Below are 21,664 nucleotides of genomic sequence, written 5' to 3' on the forward strand. Positions count from 1 at the left end.
TCTTGGGCCTGAGGCGCAGGCCTCAACCGCCTCGTCTCAGGACCGGCCCTGCTCACACATCAAGGCTGCCCTTCGCCGTTCCCATCTTTTTCTTTACCATGCCCCGTCTCTTTCTTCGTATCTCTCTTCGCTGCACGACTCTTTCTTCGCCACATCAGTGATTTTGGTGATCATCGTTGGACTTGGGTTTATAGATCAGTGGTTTTGCTGCAACAGTGTTGGATTTGGATTTTGTGGCGTGGTTGAGAAGATTGTGGTGTTTGTGGGATTGGTTTCGAATTTGTGTTTAAAGATGGTTTTGGTATCGGATTTGGCGACGAAGGAGATGCAATCAGCACAGCTTTAGCTAGTGGCATTAGCTTCGGTCGTGGTGGCGATCATTCAGTTTTGGTTTGTTGGGTTGTGTCTGTGTTGGTGGTAGTGCAATTGTGTTATGTTGTTAAGCCGTGTTGGTGATGGTGGTGCGATGATTGTGTAGGCAGTGCTTTTGTTAATGGTTGGACGGTGACTTTGTTGATGTTTTGTGCGGTGATTTTGGACAGGGGTTGGTATGCTCGTGATCTGGTGTGTTGGGTGGCGGTGTTGGATCTTGATTGTGGCCATTAAATTGGTTAATCTGTGACCAGTGAAAATGATAAATTGTGATCAGAAAATAATGTGTAACCTAAAAAATTGTTAGTTTGTAACCGATAATTTAATAATTTGTAATTGTATAATAAGTTATGACTTATAATATATGTGATTTTTGACCGATAAAATAAATTGTGACTTATAAATTTTTGATTTGTGATCGATTAGCAAATTGTGATCTATAAAATTTTTGAATTGTAACCATGAAATAATTTGACATGTATAAAAGTTCTAATTTGTGATTGAAAAATAATATAAGATTAGTTAAATCATTAATTTGTGATTAAATTGTATAGATATGTGATCTTAATATATTTAACTAACAAAATATATAATTAATTAAATCATAAATAAATTTTAATAAATATCTGATTTTTGAAATTTGAAATTTTTATTATTAATTTTAAAATGAATGATACTTAATTTCTTAATTATGATTTTTTCTCATAATTTAACCATTAAATAAAGACGGTCATAACACATGGCTGTTAGTAGCTGATGGAACAAGCGCAACTTCAATAAATTAAATTTAGGACAATCTTTCAAAGTGTGACACCCATGTCCGTTGTTAACGGGAAATGTTAAATATCAAATGATCGTGTGACAGAAAAGTTAAAATTGTGTAGAAAGATGTCATTTATACCAAAATAATTCAAACAATTATTTCAACTTTTATTTGGGTCCCATCTGAATAAGGTTTCAAGGAAAAATGTATTATTTGATTAGTAATTTTTATTTATTTATTTATTTTTTTTTTGGAAAATGTATGTTAAAAAGAATGAAAAATTTTGAATTTATGTGTAATATTATTTTACTGAAAAATATGTAATTGAAAAAAAAAAGAAAAAAATATATTAAAATTAAAATAAAGCCCAAACATAAATTAAATATTGTATGTAAAGAAAATATAACATATCTCGTTATTTCAATTCATCCCACAATCCCAACATCAAGTAAATGTCTAAATGATTATTTAACATTCAAATAAACTTGGTCCTTGTTTGAGCCCCATTATAAAGAGGAATTTTGGTAAAATGTAATAAGAAATAGTATTTTTTTGGAAAAATGTGTAGTTTGAAAGTAAAAAAAAAAAAATTTACTATGTAAATGTGTGGTAAAGAATGTTTAAAATTTTAAAGAAGACCAAACAAAGGTTTGAGGACACGGATGATATAGTTTTAAGAACAGTATACCATTGTTTGAGCCCCATTTTGGGAAAGAGAATGAATTTTTGAGTAATATATTGATAAAAAATATGTGGTTAAAAAATAAAGAAAAATTTTAAATTTACATATAATATAATTTTATTGAAAAATATGTAATCGAAATGATGTTAAATTATTGTTGAAAAATATATTTTTTCAAAAAAAAAAAAAAAATAGGGGCACAAACAAGGGCTATAATATGAACGTATAATAATTTAAACTATGCTGCTGAGACAGAACTTTAGGCCATCTTCATTCAATTTCCATTCACAGTCTGTCATGTGAGAGTACAGGAATTTCAAGAAAACAGAAGGGCTTTTCTCCATTTTCATTTCTCATCCTCTTAACACTTCAATTTCCATTTTCATTCCTGAAGATGAGAATGCAATGTTTTCTGCAAAATCTGCTTATTTTTCTCTCATTATACTTCCATTCAACAGCTTCCTCGTCCTCTTCAAAAAACATATTACAACCATCAGATGCTGCTGCTTTATTGACTTTCAAATCAAAAGCAGATTTGAACGACAAACTAGCTTTCTCTCCCAAGACAAGTTTTGCATTCTGCAAATGGAATGGAGTACAATGTACTGATTTCAGAGCAGTTAAAGTCGTTATAGAAGGACTGAAACTCGGTGGTACGTTTGCTCCAAATAGCTTGAGTCGTCTCGGGGAGCTCAGAGTTCTGAGTCTTCAGAACAACTCGCTCACCGGCCCGATTCCCGATCTTTCCGGTTTACTCAATCTTAAATCCCTCTTTCTTTCCCATAATTACTTTGCCGGTTCTGTTCCACCGTCGATTTCAACCCTCCATCGCCTGAAAACACTTGATTTGTCTTACAATATGCTCACCGGTCCGGTGCCGGGTTCTTTGAACAAACTAGACCGGTTGTACTACCTCCGGCTCGATTACAACCGGTTCAATGGTTCAGTCCCACCTCTAAACCAGTCCACTTTACGAATCTTCAATGTATCGCATAATGACCTCAAAGGTGCAATTCCAGTTACAGCAACTCTTTCCCGGTTCAAAGCGTCATCGTTTTCGTTGAATGCGAGACTTTGTGGCGAGATTATACACAAAGAATGCCATCCAATACAACCTTTCTTTGGTTCGAACCCATCTCCGCCGCCCCCAGCCGCGGCGCTTTCCCAAACCGCCCAGTTTCACGGCGCACTTAACCGGCAAAATAAAGACAACCACAAACGAAAGCAAAAGCAAACAGCTTTCATAATTGGGTTCTCATCTGGCGTTTTCATTTTGCTTATTTCTTCGATTTGTTTGATTTTTACGGCGAAGAAACTCCGGCAAGCTTCCAAGATTGAAGGGTCGAAATCAATAGGTTTCGATTCTAGCGTGACGGGGAATGCCGAGGCTGTGATTAGAATTGAAGAAGAAAACAATGAATTGGAAGAGAAAGTGAAAAGAGTTCAAGAAGGAATGCAAATGCAAATGGTGGGGAAGAGTGGGAGCTTATCATTCTGTGCGGGTGAGGCGCAGGTTTATTCGATGGACCAGCTGATGAGGGCATCTGCGCAATTGCTGGGTAGGGGATCGATGGGGACCACCTACAAGGCCGTGCTTGATAGCCATTTGATTGTTACTGTAAAAAGATTGGACGCTGTGAGATTGAGTGGCACAAGCCAAGAGGTTTTCGAGGGTCACATGGAATCAGTGGGTGGCCTGAGGCATCCAAATTTGGTGCCTCTTCGGGCTTATTTTCAGAGCAAGGAAGTGCGGCTCTTGGTGTATGATTACCAGCCTAATGGCAGTCTTTCCTCTCTTATTCATGGTAACTTCTGACTTCTCACTGATTACTTTTTTTCCTGGCCTGATCGATAAGTGGAAAATTTAGACAATATTAACAAAAAGAAAGAAAGTAAAAATGATGTTAAAATCTTATCTTGTGTGTTACATTATATATGTCGCCTAGTAGTATGTTTGGTAAGTTAAATCCTATCTTGAAGTAGTATGTTTGGCAAGTTAAATCCTATCTTGATGATTGAGGAAGTCAAATAGTAGTATGTTTGGTTAGTTGGATTGAAATCCTATCTATTAAAAGAAGAATGCTATTCATAGCGAAAACTATCTGTAATCAATTTACATGATATAATATTATTCCTATTAAAAGTATCAGTTATCCAATTTTGTAGTGTCTAATAATGTATTCCATACATGCACTTCAATCTTTGTGTTTCTTGAATGAGCATCATGCACTCTAAATGGGATGTGTGCTGAATAAGATTAAAGTAATCGGGCAGCCGAGAGCCAGCCTGTGCTCGGCTTGGCCTATTAAAGTAATAGAATATATATTACTGTGGAGAGCTGGAATTTTATTACACTGTACGATGTGTACCAGGACGTGCGGAATAAGATTAGTATCTGATTTTACTAGCAGATGAATCTAGATTTTGGCTGTAGATTAATATTTTGTTGCTTTCATGACCAACAAAGAGAATCTTGCAGCTCACTACACTGGGAACTGGTTTAGTTTAATATTTTGGTTTGGGACTTCAATGAGAGATTATCCTTTTCCCCATAGATATTAATGACATGTTTGATGTACTAATTGGGGCTGGATTATAAGAAAAGATGCTCGTGTCTTGTGTTGCCGGTCTTAACTTACCAAACTCTACCACAAGCACTTTTTACGCGGGTTATTGTGGGGGAAGAACCAATTTGGATAGAGAAATCCCTCATGCGCATTTCTCAGGATCTAGAAAATAGCTTACAGGGTCCCATGTACAAGGGGGAAGGGGCAGTGAATTGAAGGCCTCTTTTTGTAAGAAAAAGAAGCTAAATTCTTGTGAATTGCATACGGTACCGTGTATCAAACACGCACCGTGCTTTCTCTCTCTAACTAGTCATTTTTTACTTGTCATCATTACTAAATCATCAGGTTCCAAGTCATCAAGAGCGAAGCCACTGCACTGGACATCATGCTTGAAAATAGCGGAGGATGTAGCTCAGGGCCTCTCCTACATCCATCAAGCATGGAGGCTTGTCCATGGCAGTCTCAAGTCCTCCAACGTCCTCCTAGGTTCTGACTTCGAGGCATGTCTCACCGACTATTGCCTTGTTGCCCTTGCCTGCCCTTCCACCGAAGACAACCCTGACTCGACCGCCTATAAAGCACCTGAACTTCGCAAGTTCAACCACCGTGAAGCGACATCCAAGTCAGATGTCTACTCATTTGGAGTTCTTTTGCTCGAGCTTCTCTCTGGGAAGCATCCATCACAACACCCATTTTTGACACCAGACAATATGACCAAGTGGGTGAAATCAAGTAGAAACGAGGAGGTTCAGGAGGATGATAGGTTGGAAATGCTTCTTGATGTGGCTATGGCTTGTAGTGCGACCTCACCGGAGCAAAGGCCAACTATGTGGGAAGTTTTGAAGATGATACAGGAGATCAAAGAGGCCGTGATGATGGATAACGAATTTGGTCCGAACTCAGGAACTTCTTAGCCCTTTATCCCTTCCTCTTTAAATCTTTGTTTTTATTATTATTATAAAATGCATTTTAATGTAAGAACTTCGTAGTTTGTTAGCCATAATGCTCTAGTATGTATACCACTTTGAAATGATGCAATGGAAAATATATATATACACATCTCCTGTTTAACCCTACATTTGTCAGTTTTGAATTTGGAAAGGTGAACACACACCAATTCCATGTGTTAGACAGCAAGTAGCACGACCAAATAGAGGAGGCAGCAAGAAGCCCCTTGTATGTAGGTTATGCACGATCACCGAGCAACAAACAATAACTGAATGTGGCTGGGAATGAGTACCTACGCCTTAAAGGAATCGAATCCATGTCTTAGACATGCCACCGATGGGGGTTGAACTTGTGCCTGGTGTGTAAGCATAGTATTTTGAGTTAAGCTTCTTGTATAAGGGAGAATGCAAGGGAGATAGGTAGCGTTTGTGCATTGGTCGGGATAAAACTATTTTCTATCTAAGGTTCAATGAATGCGTGTCACTTGTCCCCTTGTAATGAAATATGACAATTCTTCTGGTACATGTAGTAGGATTCTAGTATTTTTGGTTGAACCTGACCAATCCATCACCTATCTGAGTCACATTAAAAGGTGCAGTTGATTCATCAGCAGGGGCAGGGAAAGAAAGCTAGCTAAGTTAACAGTAGTTCCCTCCAATTAAAACAATAAGGGTGTGTTCTCTTTGTCGTTTTTGGATTGTTTTCTATTTTTGATTTTTCAAAACAGCGAAAACACGTTCTCTTTCCCATTATCGAAACGAATTTTTGAAAACAACAAAAAAATTGTGAAGAAAACACAAAACAATATTTTTGTCGTTTTGGGCGTTTTTAGTACAAAACTCAAAAAAAATTGAAAACACAGGAAATGGTTCCAAAATGGCAAAAAAAACGCATTTTCAATAATTTCAAAACAGGCACTCAAAACACAAAACCCAAAATGAATTCAAAACCCAAAACTACAAAACTGAAATACGAAGAAAACATCCCCTAAGCATTTTGATTGATTTGGTGGATAAGTGAACGAAGGTACTCTCGCTTTACGTCTTGTTCTCTGTTGCGGATTGGGATTTGAGAAGTGTAAAAAATTAAAATGTTAGTGTGCAACTCCCATTCCGAAATTATTCTCCTTTTAGTAAAAAAAGAAGAAGAAGCATGTCTTGATAGATAGGAGCATGCCTTGCTAAGCTATGAATTGAGTTTAACTATCATATGGCTAGAAATTGGATTTAACACGTGAAAGACATGTCGAAAGTGTAACTACAAATAAATTGAATGTGACGTCCTTAACAACTTGTACTTTTAAATGAAACGTTGATTATAATCTCGATTGTCAAATTTATATCAAAAGTAGCTCTTACCTACATACATTCTTTATACTCGATTTGATCACTCTAATAGCTGGTAGTTGGGTGCACATGTTACATTATTCAAATTTCCAGTTTTAGGACGGTGGTAGGTCTTTCCATGTTGAAGACTTTATATTAAATGGTGGCAGGCTGGTAGCTGAAATGTGTAATTCAGTACCCCAGTTGTATGTGTAAACTGGTGGGTGTCCCATGCAATGCAGGTGACAAAAGATTTTAGTTGGTGGTGGAACAAGATTAATCAATTGGGCTTGTATTTTTTATTTTATTTTTTTTTAATAAAAGAACTTGGTAAATTCGAGAGAAATGAAAAGAGGAAAATGTGGATAAGGTGATTCGTAGGCTTAAATTTGCATATTGTGCATTAATTTAAAATAAAATTATTAAACCATTTTAAGTAGTTATTTTTTTCCCCAAGCTATTTTAAGTCCACTGTTTAATGATTTTTCATTTTAAATATTCGTCGCTTAGTTGATTGCGAGTTCTTCGTAATGATACCAAGAACCTGCTCCGACTACAGGGAATTTTAGCCCAAAAAATCCCAAAAAAGTAACAGCTACGAATTAGATTTATTAAACCCATTTCTTGCAAGCTGCAGCCATTTTACCTTAATATTGTGACCTCGTTGTTTAGTAAATTTGCTAATTGAAAGGTGTATTACTTCGTAACTTTATGAGTACTTCAAAATGGTATTAAGAACATTTTCTAAAATTTGAAAATTATACATATACGTGTGTGTGTGTGTGTATATACACATATACGTGTGTGTGTGTGTATATATATTTGTATACATACATACATATATATATATATATATACATATGTAGATATATATATCTATGTATATATACATAGATATACATATGTGTAGATACATATATTATATATACATATGTACATATACATGTGTGTATATATATACACACACACAGATGTATATGTTCATATGTGTATATTTATACATATATGTACATACGTGTATATAAATATATTTTATTTATTTATTTATTTTTTTGTTTGAGGGGCTCACACTTTACACCCTTGGATCCATCCCTATTTTAGCTCTAATTTTAGAACTAATATTGTTCATTGTCACGCCCATGATCTTTCGATTATATGATAGTGACATCACTGTCACAAAATTCAATGAATCTATATAGAATAATACTATTCATAATTAGTAACTAAAGTACCTCAAGTAACAAGATGCTATATAAGATGATTACTGCAGTCGTTGATTATGAACAACATTACTCATCTATATAACGAAGGAAAAAGATATCCCTTGTGTAGCCCCTTTTTCGTTGATCCCAAAGGTGACGGAAGTATTGAAACTAATGAGATTATATGAAATATATAACAAGATCACAAAGATGAAACAAGATTTAAAGTAAAGAAATCAAAGCATGTTAAGCAGAGGAAACGATGTTTTATTATAACAATATGGAAAGAAAATTACAACAAAGTACTTTTTGCTTGAACTAAACTGAAAGAAGATGCCACTATTTATGAATACATACTATATCATAAAGATGGAAATAATATATCTCCAATAAAATCACGTGAAAATAAGAAGATAATTTTTTCCACGTGAAAATAAGGAAACAACATTTTTCTTAAGTTGGGTCATAAATAAATTCAACAATCTCCTCCTTAACTAAAATTCCGATCTAATGAATGAAGCTCCAAAATTTCTCCACCTGGAAAAATATATCCAACTGCATCAAAATAATTGAACTCTTCAAAACAGTAACCAAAACTCTCCATCACAAACATCTTCTTCTGCTTGGCGTCCACAAGCAACGCCGAACCCTACTCTCGGGTTCCCCAAAATTCCACAAAGGAATTACTGTCAACCAAACAGGGTCGAAGCACACCTTGTAGTAGAAATCATACCAAATGCTTGATCAAAAGGCCCCTTACCAGAACCGATACCTTCAACGATCTCAAAAGCATCACAGATATCACTGACACTATTATACCTACGCTCCATGAGTTCAACTTGGTAGTTGAACACAGTGTATCAGCTAAAATTGATAACAAAGCAGAATCACCAACGCTCCCCTAAGAAATGTTCCAAACTAACCCAGAGCTCGTTATAAGAGGTACCGTACCAAACTAAATATCTACCACGATACCGAACTTGTCCAGATGTGTCTTACCTGATTCTGCACTTCCCTACAAGATGTACAACTAAGATTTCTTCCATCCCTTCAGTACAACTCGGACACCCATTCGAACATTCAAGACTCCACCTTCACCAGAGAGTTTATACCCTTTTGAATCCAGGCTACTCAGCGAAATGAGATTCCTTTTTAGGTCTGGAATATTTCAGACCCGATCAATTTTTCTGACCGTCCCATCCTGCAATCTTAATTTGACTTAACATATTCTAGTAACACGGCAAGACTGGTTGTTTCCCCTCATAACTCCACCTTGTTTGACAACCTCATATGTCTGAAAAAATTTCGACTGGAACACATATGATGCAAACATATCGAATCGAGAATCCACTTCTCTTCAGGTTTAGACTCTACGTCATATACTTATCGTAATCATTCTTAATGTATCATTTCCTCTTGCAGTAGAAATAATACAAATTGCTGAACTTCATTCTCGATCCACCTCTCTGTCAATCACTATGAGAAATCAGAGCTTCATAATCCCTTGATGTAGCTCTAATCAAATGATTCATCTTCTTCTTTGTGAATAGAGCATTGTAAATATCCTCAATGGTCAAAGTATCATGACTTCACAGGATGGTGTCCTGAAATGTAGAATAAGAGGCGGGCAACGAACACAACAAGATCAAGGACAGGTCCTTCTCATCATACTTAACCTCCAATGTCTCTAAGTCTGCAACTATTTCCTTGAACACATCAATGTAGTCTTCTAGTGACCCTCCTTCCGCCATACAATGGGAATACAACTTTTACTTTAGAGCCAATTTGCTAGTAAGACTTTTAATCATGTATAACTGCTCTAGTTTTAACCACAAAGCAGCCGTTGTTTTTTACTTCAAGACGTTTTGTAGAATATTATTGGATAAATGAAGATGAATCTACGATAAAACCTTCCGATCCCTCTGTTGTTTCTCCTGCGTTATCTAATTCGGCATCTTATCAAAACCCAACAATGCATCGTTCAAATCTAACTGCTTCAAAATAGCCTTCATCTTTACTTGCCATAGAGAAAACCTTGTATTACAATCTAGCAGCGAAATATCATATTTCGATGTAGCCATCTCTAAAAAATCACAATCAATTCACGAAGAACCTACAACCTAGCTCCGATACCATTTGTTGAGTCTAAAGGCGACGCAAGGATTGAGACTAATGACGTTGTATGAAATATGTATCAATATCACGAAGATGAAACAAGATTTAAAGTAAAGAAATTAAAGATTGTTAAGCAGGGGAAAACGATGTTTTATTATAACAATATGGAGAGAAAATTACAACACAGCAATTTTTGCTTAAACTAAAATGAAAGAAGCCACTATTTATAAATAAACAACCATACATATAAGATGAAAATAATATGGAATAAGGAAATAATATATTTTCAATAAAATCACTTGAAAAATAAGGAAATAATTATTTCCACATGAAAATAAGGAAACAATTTTTTCCCCTAATTTGGGTCATAAACCCAACATTTTTAACCCCCAAGTTGTCATCACATATCATTGTGTTGCGAATTGCAAAAGCTTGGTGGAGAGAAGAGAAAGGGGATCATGGAAGAAGAAAAGGGCGAAGAGTGGAGATTTGGTAGGAGTGGAGAAACATAGGGTGGTGGGTGGGAGATCGAAGCAAAAGCAGGAGCAGGAGCAGGAGCATGAGCATGAGCATGAGCATGAGCATGAGCAGATGACTTTGATGTAGGTTGGGAAATGGGAGAAAGGATCAACAACCAAATTAAGCTATATTTAAATAATGTTTAAAACCATCAATTACTAAAAGGTTCACTTAGTTAAGGTTTCTAAACTACTTAGAGCCCTCTCCTTATTACTTCATCACCACCACTTTGAATGCCTTAAAAGGTTACACACGAGGAAGGAAAGATATGAATAAAAATAAAATAGAGTTAGATGGGTAACACTCTTGTACGCTTTAATATGATTGTGTCATAAGAATAAGAATAATAATAATAATAATAATAATAATAATAATAATAATAATAATAATAATAATAATAATAATAATAATAATAATTTCCGACTATCGACTCGACATCATATGAAATTAGAACACATTACATTCAAATAATTTTAATCCCAAAAGTTGAATTAGTCCAATTGTTCTAAATCACCACGATTCTTTTCAATTGCATTTAGAATCATAAAAGATTAAAGAATTTGATCATCAATCCACTTCATCTCGAAAGAAATTTTCAACCATAAGAAGAAAATTAAACAGTGCATAATTATTTCTTTGATGGTTGTTGAGTGTGTCTTTACTACAGGCATACTGTATTGCTTTCCTTGGCAGCTTGGATTTCAAAGAAAGGAATAAAAACTTCTGTGTCTTTGGCCGGGGATGCGGCATCAAGAAATGTTGTTTCGAGACAAGCGGCTTCGGGAGAAAAGGATTCTCTTGATTCAGATGGAAATGCGTCTGTTGTATCGGATTGTTCCTCCGGAGCAGACTAACCAACTGTCTGCATTTCCTTTGAAAGGGACCAAAAAAATGTTATTGAAAAGTTGATACAAGTAGCACTACATAAATCAGTTATGAACTTTACCAAATAATACTTCTTCTAATTAAAAAAGGAAGATAAATTCATTATAAACTTTATGCTTCCTAATGAAATACAATTTTTAAATGCAACTATAAATTTTTACAATTAAACCACTTGTACAAAGTAGTTTGACAAAAATGGTTGACAAAGTGTGTGTTGGTAAGATCAAGGCCAATGAATTTTGTTACTTTCAAAAACTGTTTTTGAATTGAATGGTCTTGATTTTGCCAACAACTACTTTGTCAACCTTTTTTGTTGACCTACTTTGTAAACATAGCAAAACTCAAATTTTTATGCGAGAAGAAATACAATTTTTAAATGCACTTGTAAATTTTTATGCGATATTTTGACAATCAAACGTTTAATTCAATAAAATAATAAATTGAAGTTTAAAGGGGCTTAGCGATAAAGAAAGAAGGGCTCAATATCAATAGCAATTATTGAAAAAGAGATAAATATGAGAGGAGCACAAAAAAAAAAAATAATAATAATAAAAATATATATATATACGCGAAAAATATTTTTTTGGAGAATGTATTGTTTAAAATGAGTATGAGAAAAAAGCGCATGAGCAGTTGCTCGCCAATAAGCTAAATCAATTATTCACTAAATAAGTAATACATTATCCCTTTATGTTGAACTTTCAATTACTTTAATATTGCAGATCGATTGCTCTGTTTAAAAATATTTTTACAATTAAAATCATGACACAAGGATACAAGGCACTTGAAATATTAACTTGCCCGTCTAAGTTTAAAGGTTTACTTGTAAGTGAATAATAAATTAAAATATAAATAAATTCTTAGATGTTTAGAATTTAAAAATATTTGTCCCTTATTTGTGATTATATTTTTACTTAATTTCTAGAAAGGTTTTGTTCCTATTGACCTTTTCCAAGTTAATTTGACAATTTGCCACTGAAGTTCAAGTAAAATTTTAAATTGGTTATTAAAATATTTTGATGATCTATTTAGTAATTAAAGTTAAATAGTATTACATAATTTGTCAATCTTTTAGTAGGCATTCACTCCTGATCCAATGTTGGCACGTTAAACTTTGATATTGACTAAAAGTCTGTTCGGTAGTGATTATGAGAATTGATTTTTGATCATTAGATCAAAAAGTGAGTCTTACCTGTAAGAAAAGAAGTAAAAAATGACGGTTGAAATAGTAAAAGAATAATAAAAAAATTGAATTTTTTTATTATCTTTATTTTTTGTTGAAAATTGCTACCAAACGGGGTTGAGTATCTTGAGTCCATATTGTGAATTTACATATTTTTAAAATACAATGTGATTTTTAGGGGTAAAAAAAAAAAATTCAAATTCAACCCAAATATACCAAACATTGCTTCATTTATCTTCAAAAAAATTTCATCACTAAGCTCTAACTAAAGGTTAGCTCAATCATTAATCACTATAAATATAGAGTCTGTTTTAGAGTGATTTTGATAATTGATTTTTTGATCGTTAGGAGAAAAATGGGATCCACATGTGAGAGAAGGAATCAAATATGACGATTAAAATAGTGAAATAACAGTCAAAAAATCAATTTTTTAGACAAAAAAATCACTCTCAAACAAGCTGATAACTACTAATCTAAAAAGAGTAATGCTATTCATAAGCATTAATGTGACATTAATTAATTTAAAATGTCAATTAAGATGATAAATTAAATAAATTTATCTAAATATCCGAGCGATTAATTTGTAAATATTTTTTTAACCATAGTGCCTGAAATGTCATAAAAATCTTTCATTGAACAATTTGAATTTTATTTCAACTTCATAAATCATCTGTGGAATTAAGTCCTTGTTTAGATAAAAATTAGATTTTTAATAAATTTTGATAAAAGGTGATAGAATAGGTAAATAAAATGAATTATTAATTTTAATTTTAATTTTAATTCACCTTTGTAATGAAACCAAATGGACTAAGTTGACAATTACCACAAACTCTCTCTCGAAGCCAGAAATTATTATTTAGCGAAAAAGCAAAACTTGACGGTGAAAGTGAAATATACACAAACTGAAATGCCATGAATAGTAAGGACGCCAATATGATAGAGGCGGACGCCATGGCTCTGCCGCCACAGCCGCAGCCGCAGCAGCTCGGGTTAAGCGCTGACTTCAACGGTGATGTGAGAAATTTTTTGTCAATGGCTCGCCAACTCATCGATCAAGGCAAGCCTTCACAGGCTCTCCAAGCGGTAATTTTTTCGCTTTTAATTATTAATTTGTTGATTCTTGATCAATTCTCATCTCTTTTTTTTTTCCGAAAATTCTTTAATTGATTGTTAAAAATCTTGTCTTGCGATTTTAACCTTTCCGATTAGTTTTTTAATTTCTCAATAATTCTCTCACATTTATATATAATATTTTAGTTCAATCTCGTCCTGTAATTGCACCCTTTTCGAATAGTTCGTGATGTATTCCTGATTTCATCTATTATCGTTTTTGGTCTTACAAAAGTGAACTCAAGTTTAATTTTTGTTTCAAATTACAAGTTTGAACTAAATCATGATGATTAATTGTACCCTTGGATTATGATCACACCGAGCACATTGCATTCTTTAGAAATTGATAGGTGCTTGTGAATTGTACGTTCTAAAGTTGGTATAAAGCCGTAGATAATGCAGTAGTATTGGTATATATGGAATAATTTTGGAAGAAGTAATACTAAAAATGAAAATTTAATATTTCTGAAAATCAATTAGTTGACTGCACGTCATGCTGTTTTGGGCGAGGAAGTATAACAATTCCCCCCCCCCCAACCACCGTTTATGAATCTTGAACCTAGTATTATTGATGGCACTTTCAATGATGCTTACACAGTCTTGTTGTCAATTTTGTGTCCACTTTCTATTTTCTTTTGTTGAGTATACGTTGGTTGCTGGTGCAGAGAATCTCCAGCTTTCTTTGGACAGTTAAAACTTCAATAGGCAACATGGCCGCTTCAGATTAAAAGAGTGCATTGTTATTTCCTTTGCATAAATGTCAGTTATCTACTAGCACTGATTCTCTTGGGGAAATGGTATTTCTTGCTTGCATTATTTTCATATGGTCAAGGAAAATTGAGATCAGTTCCTTTATAACACTAACTTATTGAACTTATAATAGATTATTTAACTATTCCAATGCTCGATACAATTGTTTAATTGTCTACTTATTTATCTCATGTACAAAGAAAATTCTTTAACATAAGGTAAGAGGAAATTACGGAAAGTGAATGTGTTGGAATCAGAAGTTGAAATGCAGCAATGCTTAAAACTTTGCCAAGTATCTTTCTTTTAAATCCAAAATTTGCTTTTGTTTTCCTTCTCCATTGTTTAGAGCTCCATTTCTTTGCCACCTCTGTTTCATTTCTGCCACCATCCACCCCCATCCACCAGCTCCTGCTTCAGTTTTTCATGGTTTTAAGTATCTGAAAATAGAAAGAAATTGCAAAATTTACATCTTTACTAAAACTTTTTGCTACTTGCATTTAGATAATTTTTTCTGACAATAATGCTCCTAAAAGTGGAGCCCCAAATTCTGAGCTATAGAGCAAATTCAGTGTATGATCCTGCAGTAAAGAGCAAGAAGCACAACTACCCAACCCATTAATGTCAGACAAATTCCTATTTCACACTCGCACTGTGTTAGCTTTCAACAACTGTAATACCAAAGTTCTGTTTTTGATCTCTCATTTTCTCAGTGGCAAAAAGAAGGCAACGGCTAGATTTGAGCGTGGATCTAGTATGTAAGGAGGAAGACAAGCCCTGAACCATATTATTTCTTGCATGTATTTGCGATCAACTCGATGAGCCTGTCTAGTACTCTGTGCTCAACTGATGTCGAACTGGCTCACAATTTTATCAGTGAGTTGGGACATCGTCTTTTTTCCCTCCCTACATAGCAACCCTTTCTAGTGAATTAACTTGACGTGCTTCTGTCAAATACAGTCTTTTCGCTGTCAAATGACTATTTGCCCTTAATCAGAGTGTGCAGAATGGTATTAAGAGAGCTGACATCGCACTCTCCTATTCACAAATTCCACCTATTTTGCGTTACTCACATGTTCTGGTAAACTGCCCTTGGAATCAGCAAATGATCTTTCTTTTTGTCTTAGTTTTTGAACCAAAAGTTATTGTGGTGGGAAGTGGAAGAGTAAAAATGAACCCGGGGGTGTGGAAACGGTAGAGAAAGCAGATAAGAATGAGGGATGCCACCAGCAAAGGGAGAAGATGAAAAGAAGGAAGATGGCCATAAGAAAAATATGAAGGATAGAATTTAAATTTAAGAGTGAACATGACTATTTTTGCAATTAGTTTTCAGAAATTGTCATGTTTCAGTTTGTAATTAAAAATTGGCTAATCTCGAAATTCTCCTTGAGATAATTTGGCTGTTACATACTACTCAAGCGAGTCTAGTCCATGGAGCACATAATCATTTAGATTTGAATCAATGATTCAATGGAGTACATTAACTCAGGGTTTCTGAGTCAAGTTGTCCTTGGCATGGAAGAGACTTACTAAGAAGGCTAAATTCTCTTATACTCTGTGTAATGTCAATTCTTCCATTTTGACAACTACAAAATTGTCTGTGAGGTCTTTGGGGGTAGCTAGAAGGACACACTTGGCAAGTAGGCCAGAAGTAGTTTGGTGTTAGTATCTTACTAATAGGTTCAATTATAACTTGTAAGTGAAGATAGCAAGCAATAGTTTGATCTTAACATCATACTAACAAGGTCTTCTCTTGTGCTCTTTGTAGAAAACTAGTTGATTAATTGCAGGTGGTTAGGGATTATTTTAGAATGATTGATGTACCTTATTTAATTATTTCCATAGTTTGGGAAGAATTGGTTCTCCTAATTTAGGAGATTATGTTTCCATATTTACATTCATCCTGTTGTATATAAATACATGAACATAGAGATGAATAAACGTACAATTCACACAAAAACATTGTGCTGTTCTTTATTTTCTCCATGGTATTAGAGCTTGGCGTCAACTATTACTATCCTTGCAATCCATGACAGAAAATAGTAGGTAGTCTACCACAGAAGTGTTTCAGAATGAGATAAGAGGCCATCTCCTCTATGGGCTTCAACATCGAAAATTCTTCCTAATGTAGAAAAATTGAACGGAAAAAACTTTTGAGAGTTGGCCCAATCTATCAAATTAATAATAGAAGGCAAAGGAGAATTAGGTTACCTCACTGGGACACCAAGAAACTAATAGAGACGACTCTGCTCCGATAATGAAAATTGGAGAATCCGATGATAACCGCTTGGCTCGTCAATTCCATGATGCCGTCCATAGGTAAAACTTAACTATTTCTACCGACGGTGAAGGAAGTCTGAGAGGTAGCAAAAGAGACATACTCGGAGAAAGCACAACGCAAAGTTTTGAGATTAAGACTCGATTGTGGCAAACTAAACAAGGGGAAGAGAAATCATAGATTATTATCTGGAGATGATGAACCTGTGGCAAGAACTCGACCTGAACCTCGAGGAAGAATGGAAATGCCCCAGTGACAATGTTTGCTCCAAATAAAATGGTTTTGAGTTTCAAGTTTCTTGTTTGCCTCAATCACGATTTGGATGATGTTAGAGGAAGGATTTTGGTTTGGCGACCAACCACACTGTGTCTTTTAGGATCTATCCGAAGGAAGACGATTGGAAGTGCCAGAGAATATGCGGTTCTTTACTACTTTGAAGAGGTTAATTTGAGTGAGCAAGTCAAATTGCAATTTGTGATTCTGCATATGTCCTTAGAGATGGTGAACTTTTATTATGACATTATTGAATGGGTCACCCCAATTTGTAATACCTAAAATGTGTACTCCCATCTTTTTTTTTCGAATAAACTTCCTTTGATCTTCAATGTGAAATCTGTGAACTAGCAAAACATCAACGAAGTGTATTTCCAAAATTCGTGTACAAATCATCTAAATCGTTCACTATAATTCACAACGATTTATGTAGACCTTCACGAATTCCTAATCGCACTCGCTCGAACTGGTTTGTTACATTCATTCACAACCATACTCGTCTTTTTTGGGTCTATATGCTAAAAGAAAAAAAATTGACATTTAGTCAGTATTCATTGACTTTCACTTGATGGTTCAAACACAATTTCAAACCAAATTCAAATCCTTCGCACAGATAATGGCACCAAATAATTCATTTCACGGGACTACCAACTAAAACATGGGATAGTCGACATACCGAACAAAATGGGGTTGTTGAATGGAAATCGACACCTCCTTAAACTTGCCCGTGCCTTAGTGTTCACTACTTGAGTGCCAAAAATATACTAGGGAGACGCCATTTTAATGTCTACATACCTTATCAACCGAATGCCTAGCCGCACACTTGACTTTGAATCACCTTTCAAAAATTTTCAATAAATCTTTTCTACCTCATGCTTATGCTCTAATTTATCTCTCAGGGTATTTGGTCGTACAACATTTGTCCATATTCATGCTCACAATTGGAATAAATTAGACCCTTGTGCAGTTAAATATGTATTCATGTGTAGTTAAATATGTATTCATTAGATACTCCATCACTCAAAAAGGCTACAAATGCTATGATCCGTTCACAAAACGAACATTTGTAAGCCTTGATGTCATATTCTTCGAAAATACACCTTACTTTCAAAATAGGGGAAAATTTGTATAAAGATCAGTTAGTAGATTTTCATCTCTATCCTCCTGAACATACCTTAAACTCATATTCAAATTCTATCATACCACCAATTTGTAATATGCCACATATAGAATAAACTTGGACTTATGAGGAGATGCATGAAAACAGAAAGACAAGAAGATACTAGTTTACTCAAGGAAGCCAAAATCAAAGGAGAACCTCTTATTCGAAGCGCTAAGAAAGTTGGAATCAATGATAGCTCCAGACCTTCGTGAGCCTAAATATTCTGATATTAACCTGCCTAATTGCACTCAGAAAACAAACTTGATGATGTATGCTTCACCCCATGTCAAAGTTCATATCATACAATGCTTTATCTACAAAATTTCGTACTTTTACAGCTAACCTTGACAGTACAACAATTCCAAGACACATTCAGGAAGCCTTGGGGATCTCTGAATAGAGTAAAGCGTGATGGAAGAAACGCAAGCCTTACGGAAAAATGAAACTTGAGAAGTAGTAAACATATCAAAAGGAAAAAGACCCATAGGATGCAAATGGGGTTCAATGTGAAATATAAAGCTGATAGGACAATAGAAAGATACACACAAACCTACGGTATAGATTATACAAAAACATTTGCTCCAGTGGCCAAACTTAATATAATACACGTTCTATCTTTAGCAGCCAATTTGGATTGGCCATAAAAAATGCATTTCTAAATGAAAAATGGGAAAGAGAAGTATTCATGACACTACCACCAAGATTCTACTTATAAGAAGAAAATCGGGTTTGTAAACTAAAAAAATCACTATATAGTCTTAAACAATAACTAAGAGCGTGGTTTAATCGATTTGCTAAGGTATTGAAAAGTTTGGGGTATCAACAAATACAGTTCGATCACACCATGTTCTTCCAACAATCGAACTGCGAAATGAAAACAATTTTAATTGTATACGTTAATGATATAATTCTAACTGGTGACAACATAATAGAGATAGAAGTTTACATGACAATTGAATTTGAGGTAAACGATATTTTCTAGGAATGGAAGTTGCAAGGTCAAGAAAGGGTATCAATGTTTCACAACGAAAATACATTCACGACCTCCTATCTAAAACCAATATGCTTGGTTGTAAACCGAGTGAAATACCAATTGATACATGAAGAAAGGCAAAAAATACTGGAAAGCGAGTTGAGAAAGAAAGATATCAACGATTAGTTGGGAAATTAATCTATCTCATACTAGACCAGATATTGCATTTGTAGTAAATGTGGCAAGTCAACATATGCACTCGCTAAAGGAGCTCATGTGGAAGCAGTATTTAAAATTCGCAAGTATCTAAAAGGTTCATTGGGAAAGGGACTACTCTTCAAGAGAAATGATAGGCAGAAAGTAGAAATATTCACTGCTATTGACTGGACTAGTTCTCTAGAAGATAGGAGATCAACAACTGGTTATTGTACCTATGTATGGGAAATTAAATAACTTGGAGAAACAAAAAGAAAATGTAGTAGCTAGAAACAGTGCAAAAGTCGAATTTAGAGCAATGGCACAAAGAATCTGTGAAGGATCGTGATTAAAGAAACTTTTGGAAAAAGTACAGGTTAGTGTAAAACTCCCAATCAAATTGTACTGTGACAGTAAGACAGCGATCAATATCTCACTTAATCTAATGCGACATGATCAAACCAAATACGTGGAAGTGGACAGACACTTCCTTAAGGAAAAAGTAGAAGATGGAGTAATCTGTATGAATACGTCCCTACAAGGGAGCAAATAATAGATATCTTCACCAAAGAACTATCTTGAAAAACTTTTGAAGAATTCATTTGCAAGTTGGATATGGTGAACGTATACCATCCAACTTGAAGGGAAGTGTAAAAAATCGGTTGATTAATTGTAGATGAATTATTTTAGAATGATTGGTGTACCTTATTTAATTATTTCAGTAGTTAGGTGGTATTGCTCTCATAATTTAGGAGATTATGCTTCCGTTTGGCACCCATTTTTCTTCCAAATTTTAATGTTAGGAATAGTATTTTTTTGAAGAATATGTGGTTAAAAAAGAAAGAAATTTTTTTGATTTATGTGTAATATTATTTTATTGAAGATTGTGTGGTTGAAAATAAGAGAGAAAAAAAATGAAAGAGAATGGGGGCCAAATGTGGGCTATGTTTCCATATTCACATCCATTTGGTTGTATATAAATAAATGAACATAGAGATGAATAAACATACAACTCACAAAAACATGGTGTGGTTCTTTATTTTCTACACTCTCTCTTTTTTGTCATTCTGAATGTGCCTCGTGTTTTTAATTGTGTTTTTGGCATTTACTAAATTCTTTTACTTCTTTACTTAGCAAGTGCCTACCAATTTTCTATTGTACGTAGGATATGATGAATTATGCATAAATTTTGGAAATTGAAAACTGATTTTAGAGATGATAAAAAATTTTTTTATCAACTTTTGTGGCACTATGGTATATTTTTGGATATTGGAATCATGTTTTAGAGATTGGTTACAGGTGATGATGGCAATGAGAATACAAGGTGGAGATGAAGCTGTCTTCCAAACTCTTAGTCGAGCTCGAGAGCTATACAGAAACAAAGTTCAAGTTAGTGCTGCTGCTGATGAACTGTCTGCACTCTTTGCCCAGTGTGCAATCGTGGAGGCATCACCTTCCCAGTTTGAATCATCTCAGCATCCCATGGTTGGCCAGTCAATTGAACCACATGTTGATGGAACTTCAATACTTGCAGAGACAGGCAGGAAGCAAGTTGTGCTCGACTCATTTTCGGATGGTAGTAGCTTTGTCTGCTTTCAGTGTGGAGGTGTAGTTAGCAATCATCGCAAAGAGGAACATTATGCTTTCTGGTGCTGCAGAAACTGAGTTCTGGCCACCGGAATGTGATGAATGACTTTGTAGATGTTGTTACTATTTTGTCCCTATGAAATGCTTTATTGACACATTCATGATGTTTTGTGAGGATGCCTCCCCTTTGAGGCATATATTCCATTATGTTTAAGGAGCTGTATAATTTACTAAATGAGTTGTCATTATATAATAAAATTAATGAATATAAGATTATTAGCAGCCATTTGTTCTAATATCATTTTATGCTGCATGTAACTGCGAAACTGATTTATGAGAATTTAGAATTGTTCTGTATATTTATTTTTGCACGTGTTTGGAAGATTTCGTGTTTGGCTACACTGCATGTTCGTACAGAGTTAAAAACAAAAGAGATGTTGCTTGGAAAAAATATGTTGGAATTGGAGACTGGTTTAACATTTTTATTCTATTTTTGGGCTTCGGAGAGATCATACTTTAGATATGCGTTTCGGCAGAGCAGGCGGATAGCGTCAAGGATAAGTCGAAATCTTGTATGCGCAAGATACTCGTACTTGTATGTACTATCCGTTTAAAAAAATTTGTCCATCTTACCTCTTACAAATGTTTACCATGTGCCCCCCAAAATTCGAATCCAAGATGTTTGTCTTATGAGAAACTTAAATTGTATCCTAAATGATACGATAGAAAGTCGTGAGCGGTAAGATGAACAAATGTTCTTCCAGAACGGACAATACAT

At 34.6% G+C, this 21,664-nt stretch overlaps 2 protein-coding genes across 2 annotated transcripts; both read left to right on the plus strand.

Annotated features, from left to right (window-relative positions):
• The first annotated feature begins 2,046 nt into the window (after positions 1–2,046).
• LOC111385751 (probable inactive receptor kinase At5g67200) lies at positions 2,047–5,454 on the plus strand. Its single transcript, XM_023010167.1, has 2 exons — positions 2,047–3,622; positions 4,730–5,454. The coding sequence occupies exons 1-2, from the start codon at positions 2,212–2,214 to the stop codon at positions 5,296–5,298; spliced, it is 1,980 nt and encodes a 659-aa protein (XP_022865935.1). The 5' UTR covers positions 2,047–2,211; the 3' UTR covers positions 5,299–5,454.
• Positions 5,455–13,365: 7,911 nt separating this feature from the next.
• Positions 13,366–21,172, plus strand: LOC111385749. Its single transcript, XM_023010165.1, has 2 exons — positions 13,366–13,644; positions 20,599–21,172. The coding sequence occupies exons 1-2, from the start codon at positions 13,474–13,476 to the stop codon at positions 20,962–20,964; spliced, it is 537 nt and encodes a 178-aa protein (XP_022865933.1). The 5' UTR covers positions 13,366–13,473; the 3' UTR covers positions 20,965–21,172.
• The last annotated feature ends 492 nt before the right edge of the window (positions 21,173–21,664 follow it).

This window comes from Olea europaea, unplaced genomic scaffold (genome assembly GCF_002742605.1).
Source record: "Olea europaea var. sylvestris unplaced genomic scaffold, O_europaea_v1 scaffold327, whole genome shotgun sequence".
NCBI classification, from domain to species: Eukaryota; Viridiplantae; Streptophyta; class Magnoliopsida; order Lamiales; family Oleaceae; genus Olea; species Olea europaea.

Excerpts from the sequence above, each read along its gene's own strand:
- LOC111385749 (XM_023010165.1), top strand. The coding sequence starts at position 13,474 with ATGAATAGTAAGGACGCCAATATGATAGAGGCGGACGCCATGGCTCTG. Across the intron at positions 13,645-20,598 it reads CTTCACAGGCTCTCCAAGCG|GTGATGATGGCAATGAGAAT; the intron begins GTAATTTTTTCG and ends GATTGGTTACAG.
- LOC111385751 (XM_023010167.1), top strand. The coding sequence starts at position 2,212 with ATGAGAATGCAATGTTTTCTGCAAAATCTGCTTATTTTTCTCTCATTA. Across the intron at positions 3,623-4,729 it reads TCTTTCCTCTCTTATTCATG|GTTCCAAGTCATCAAGAGCG; the intron begins GTAACTTCTGAC and ends CTAAATCATCAG.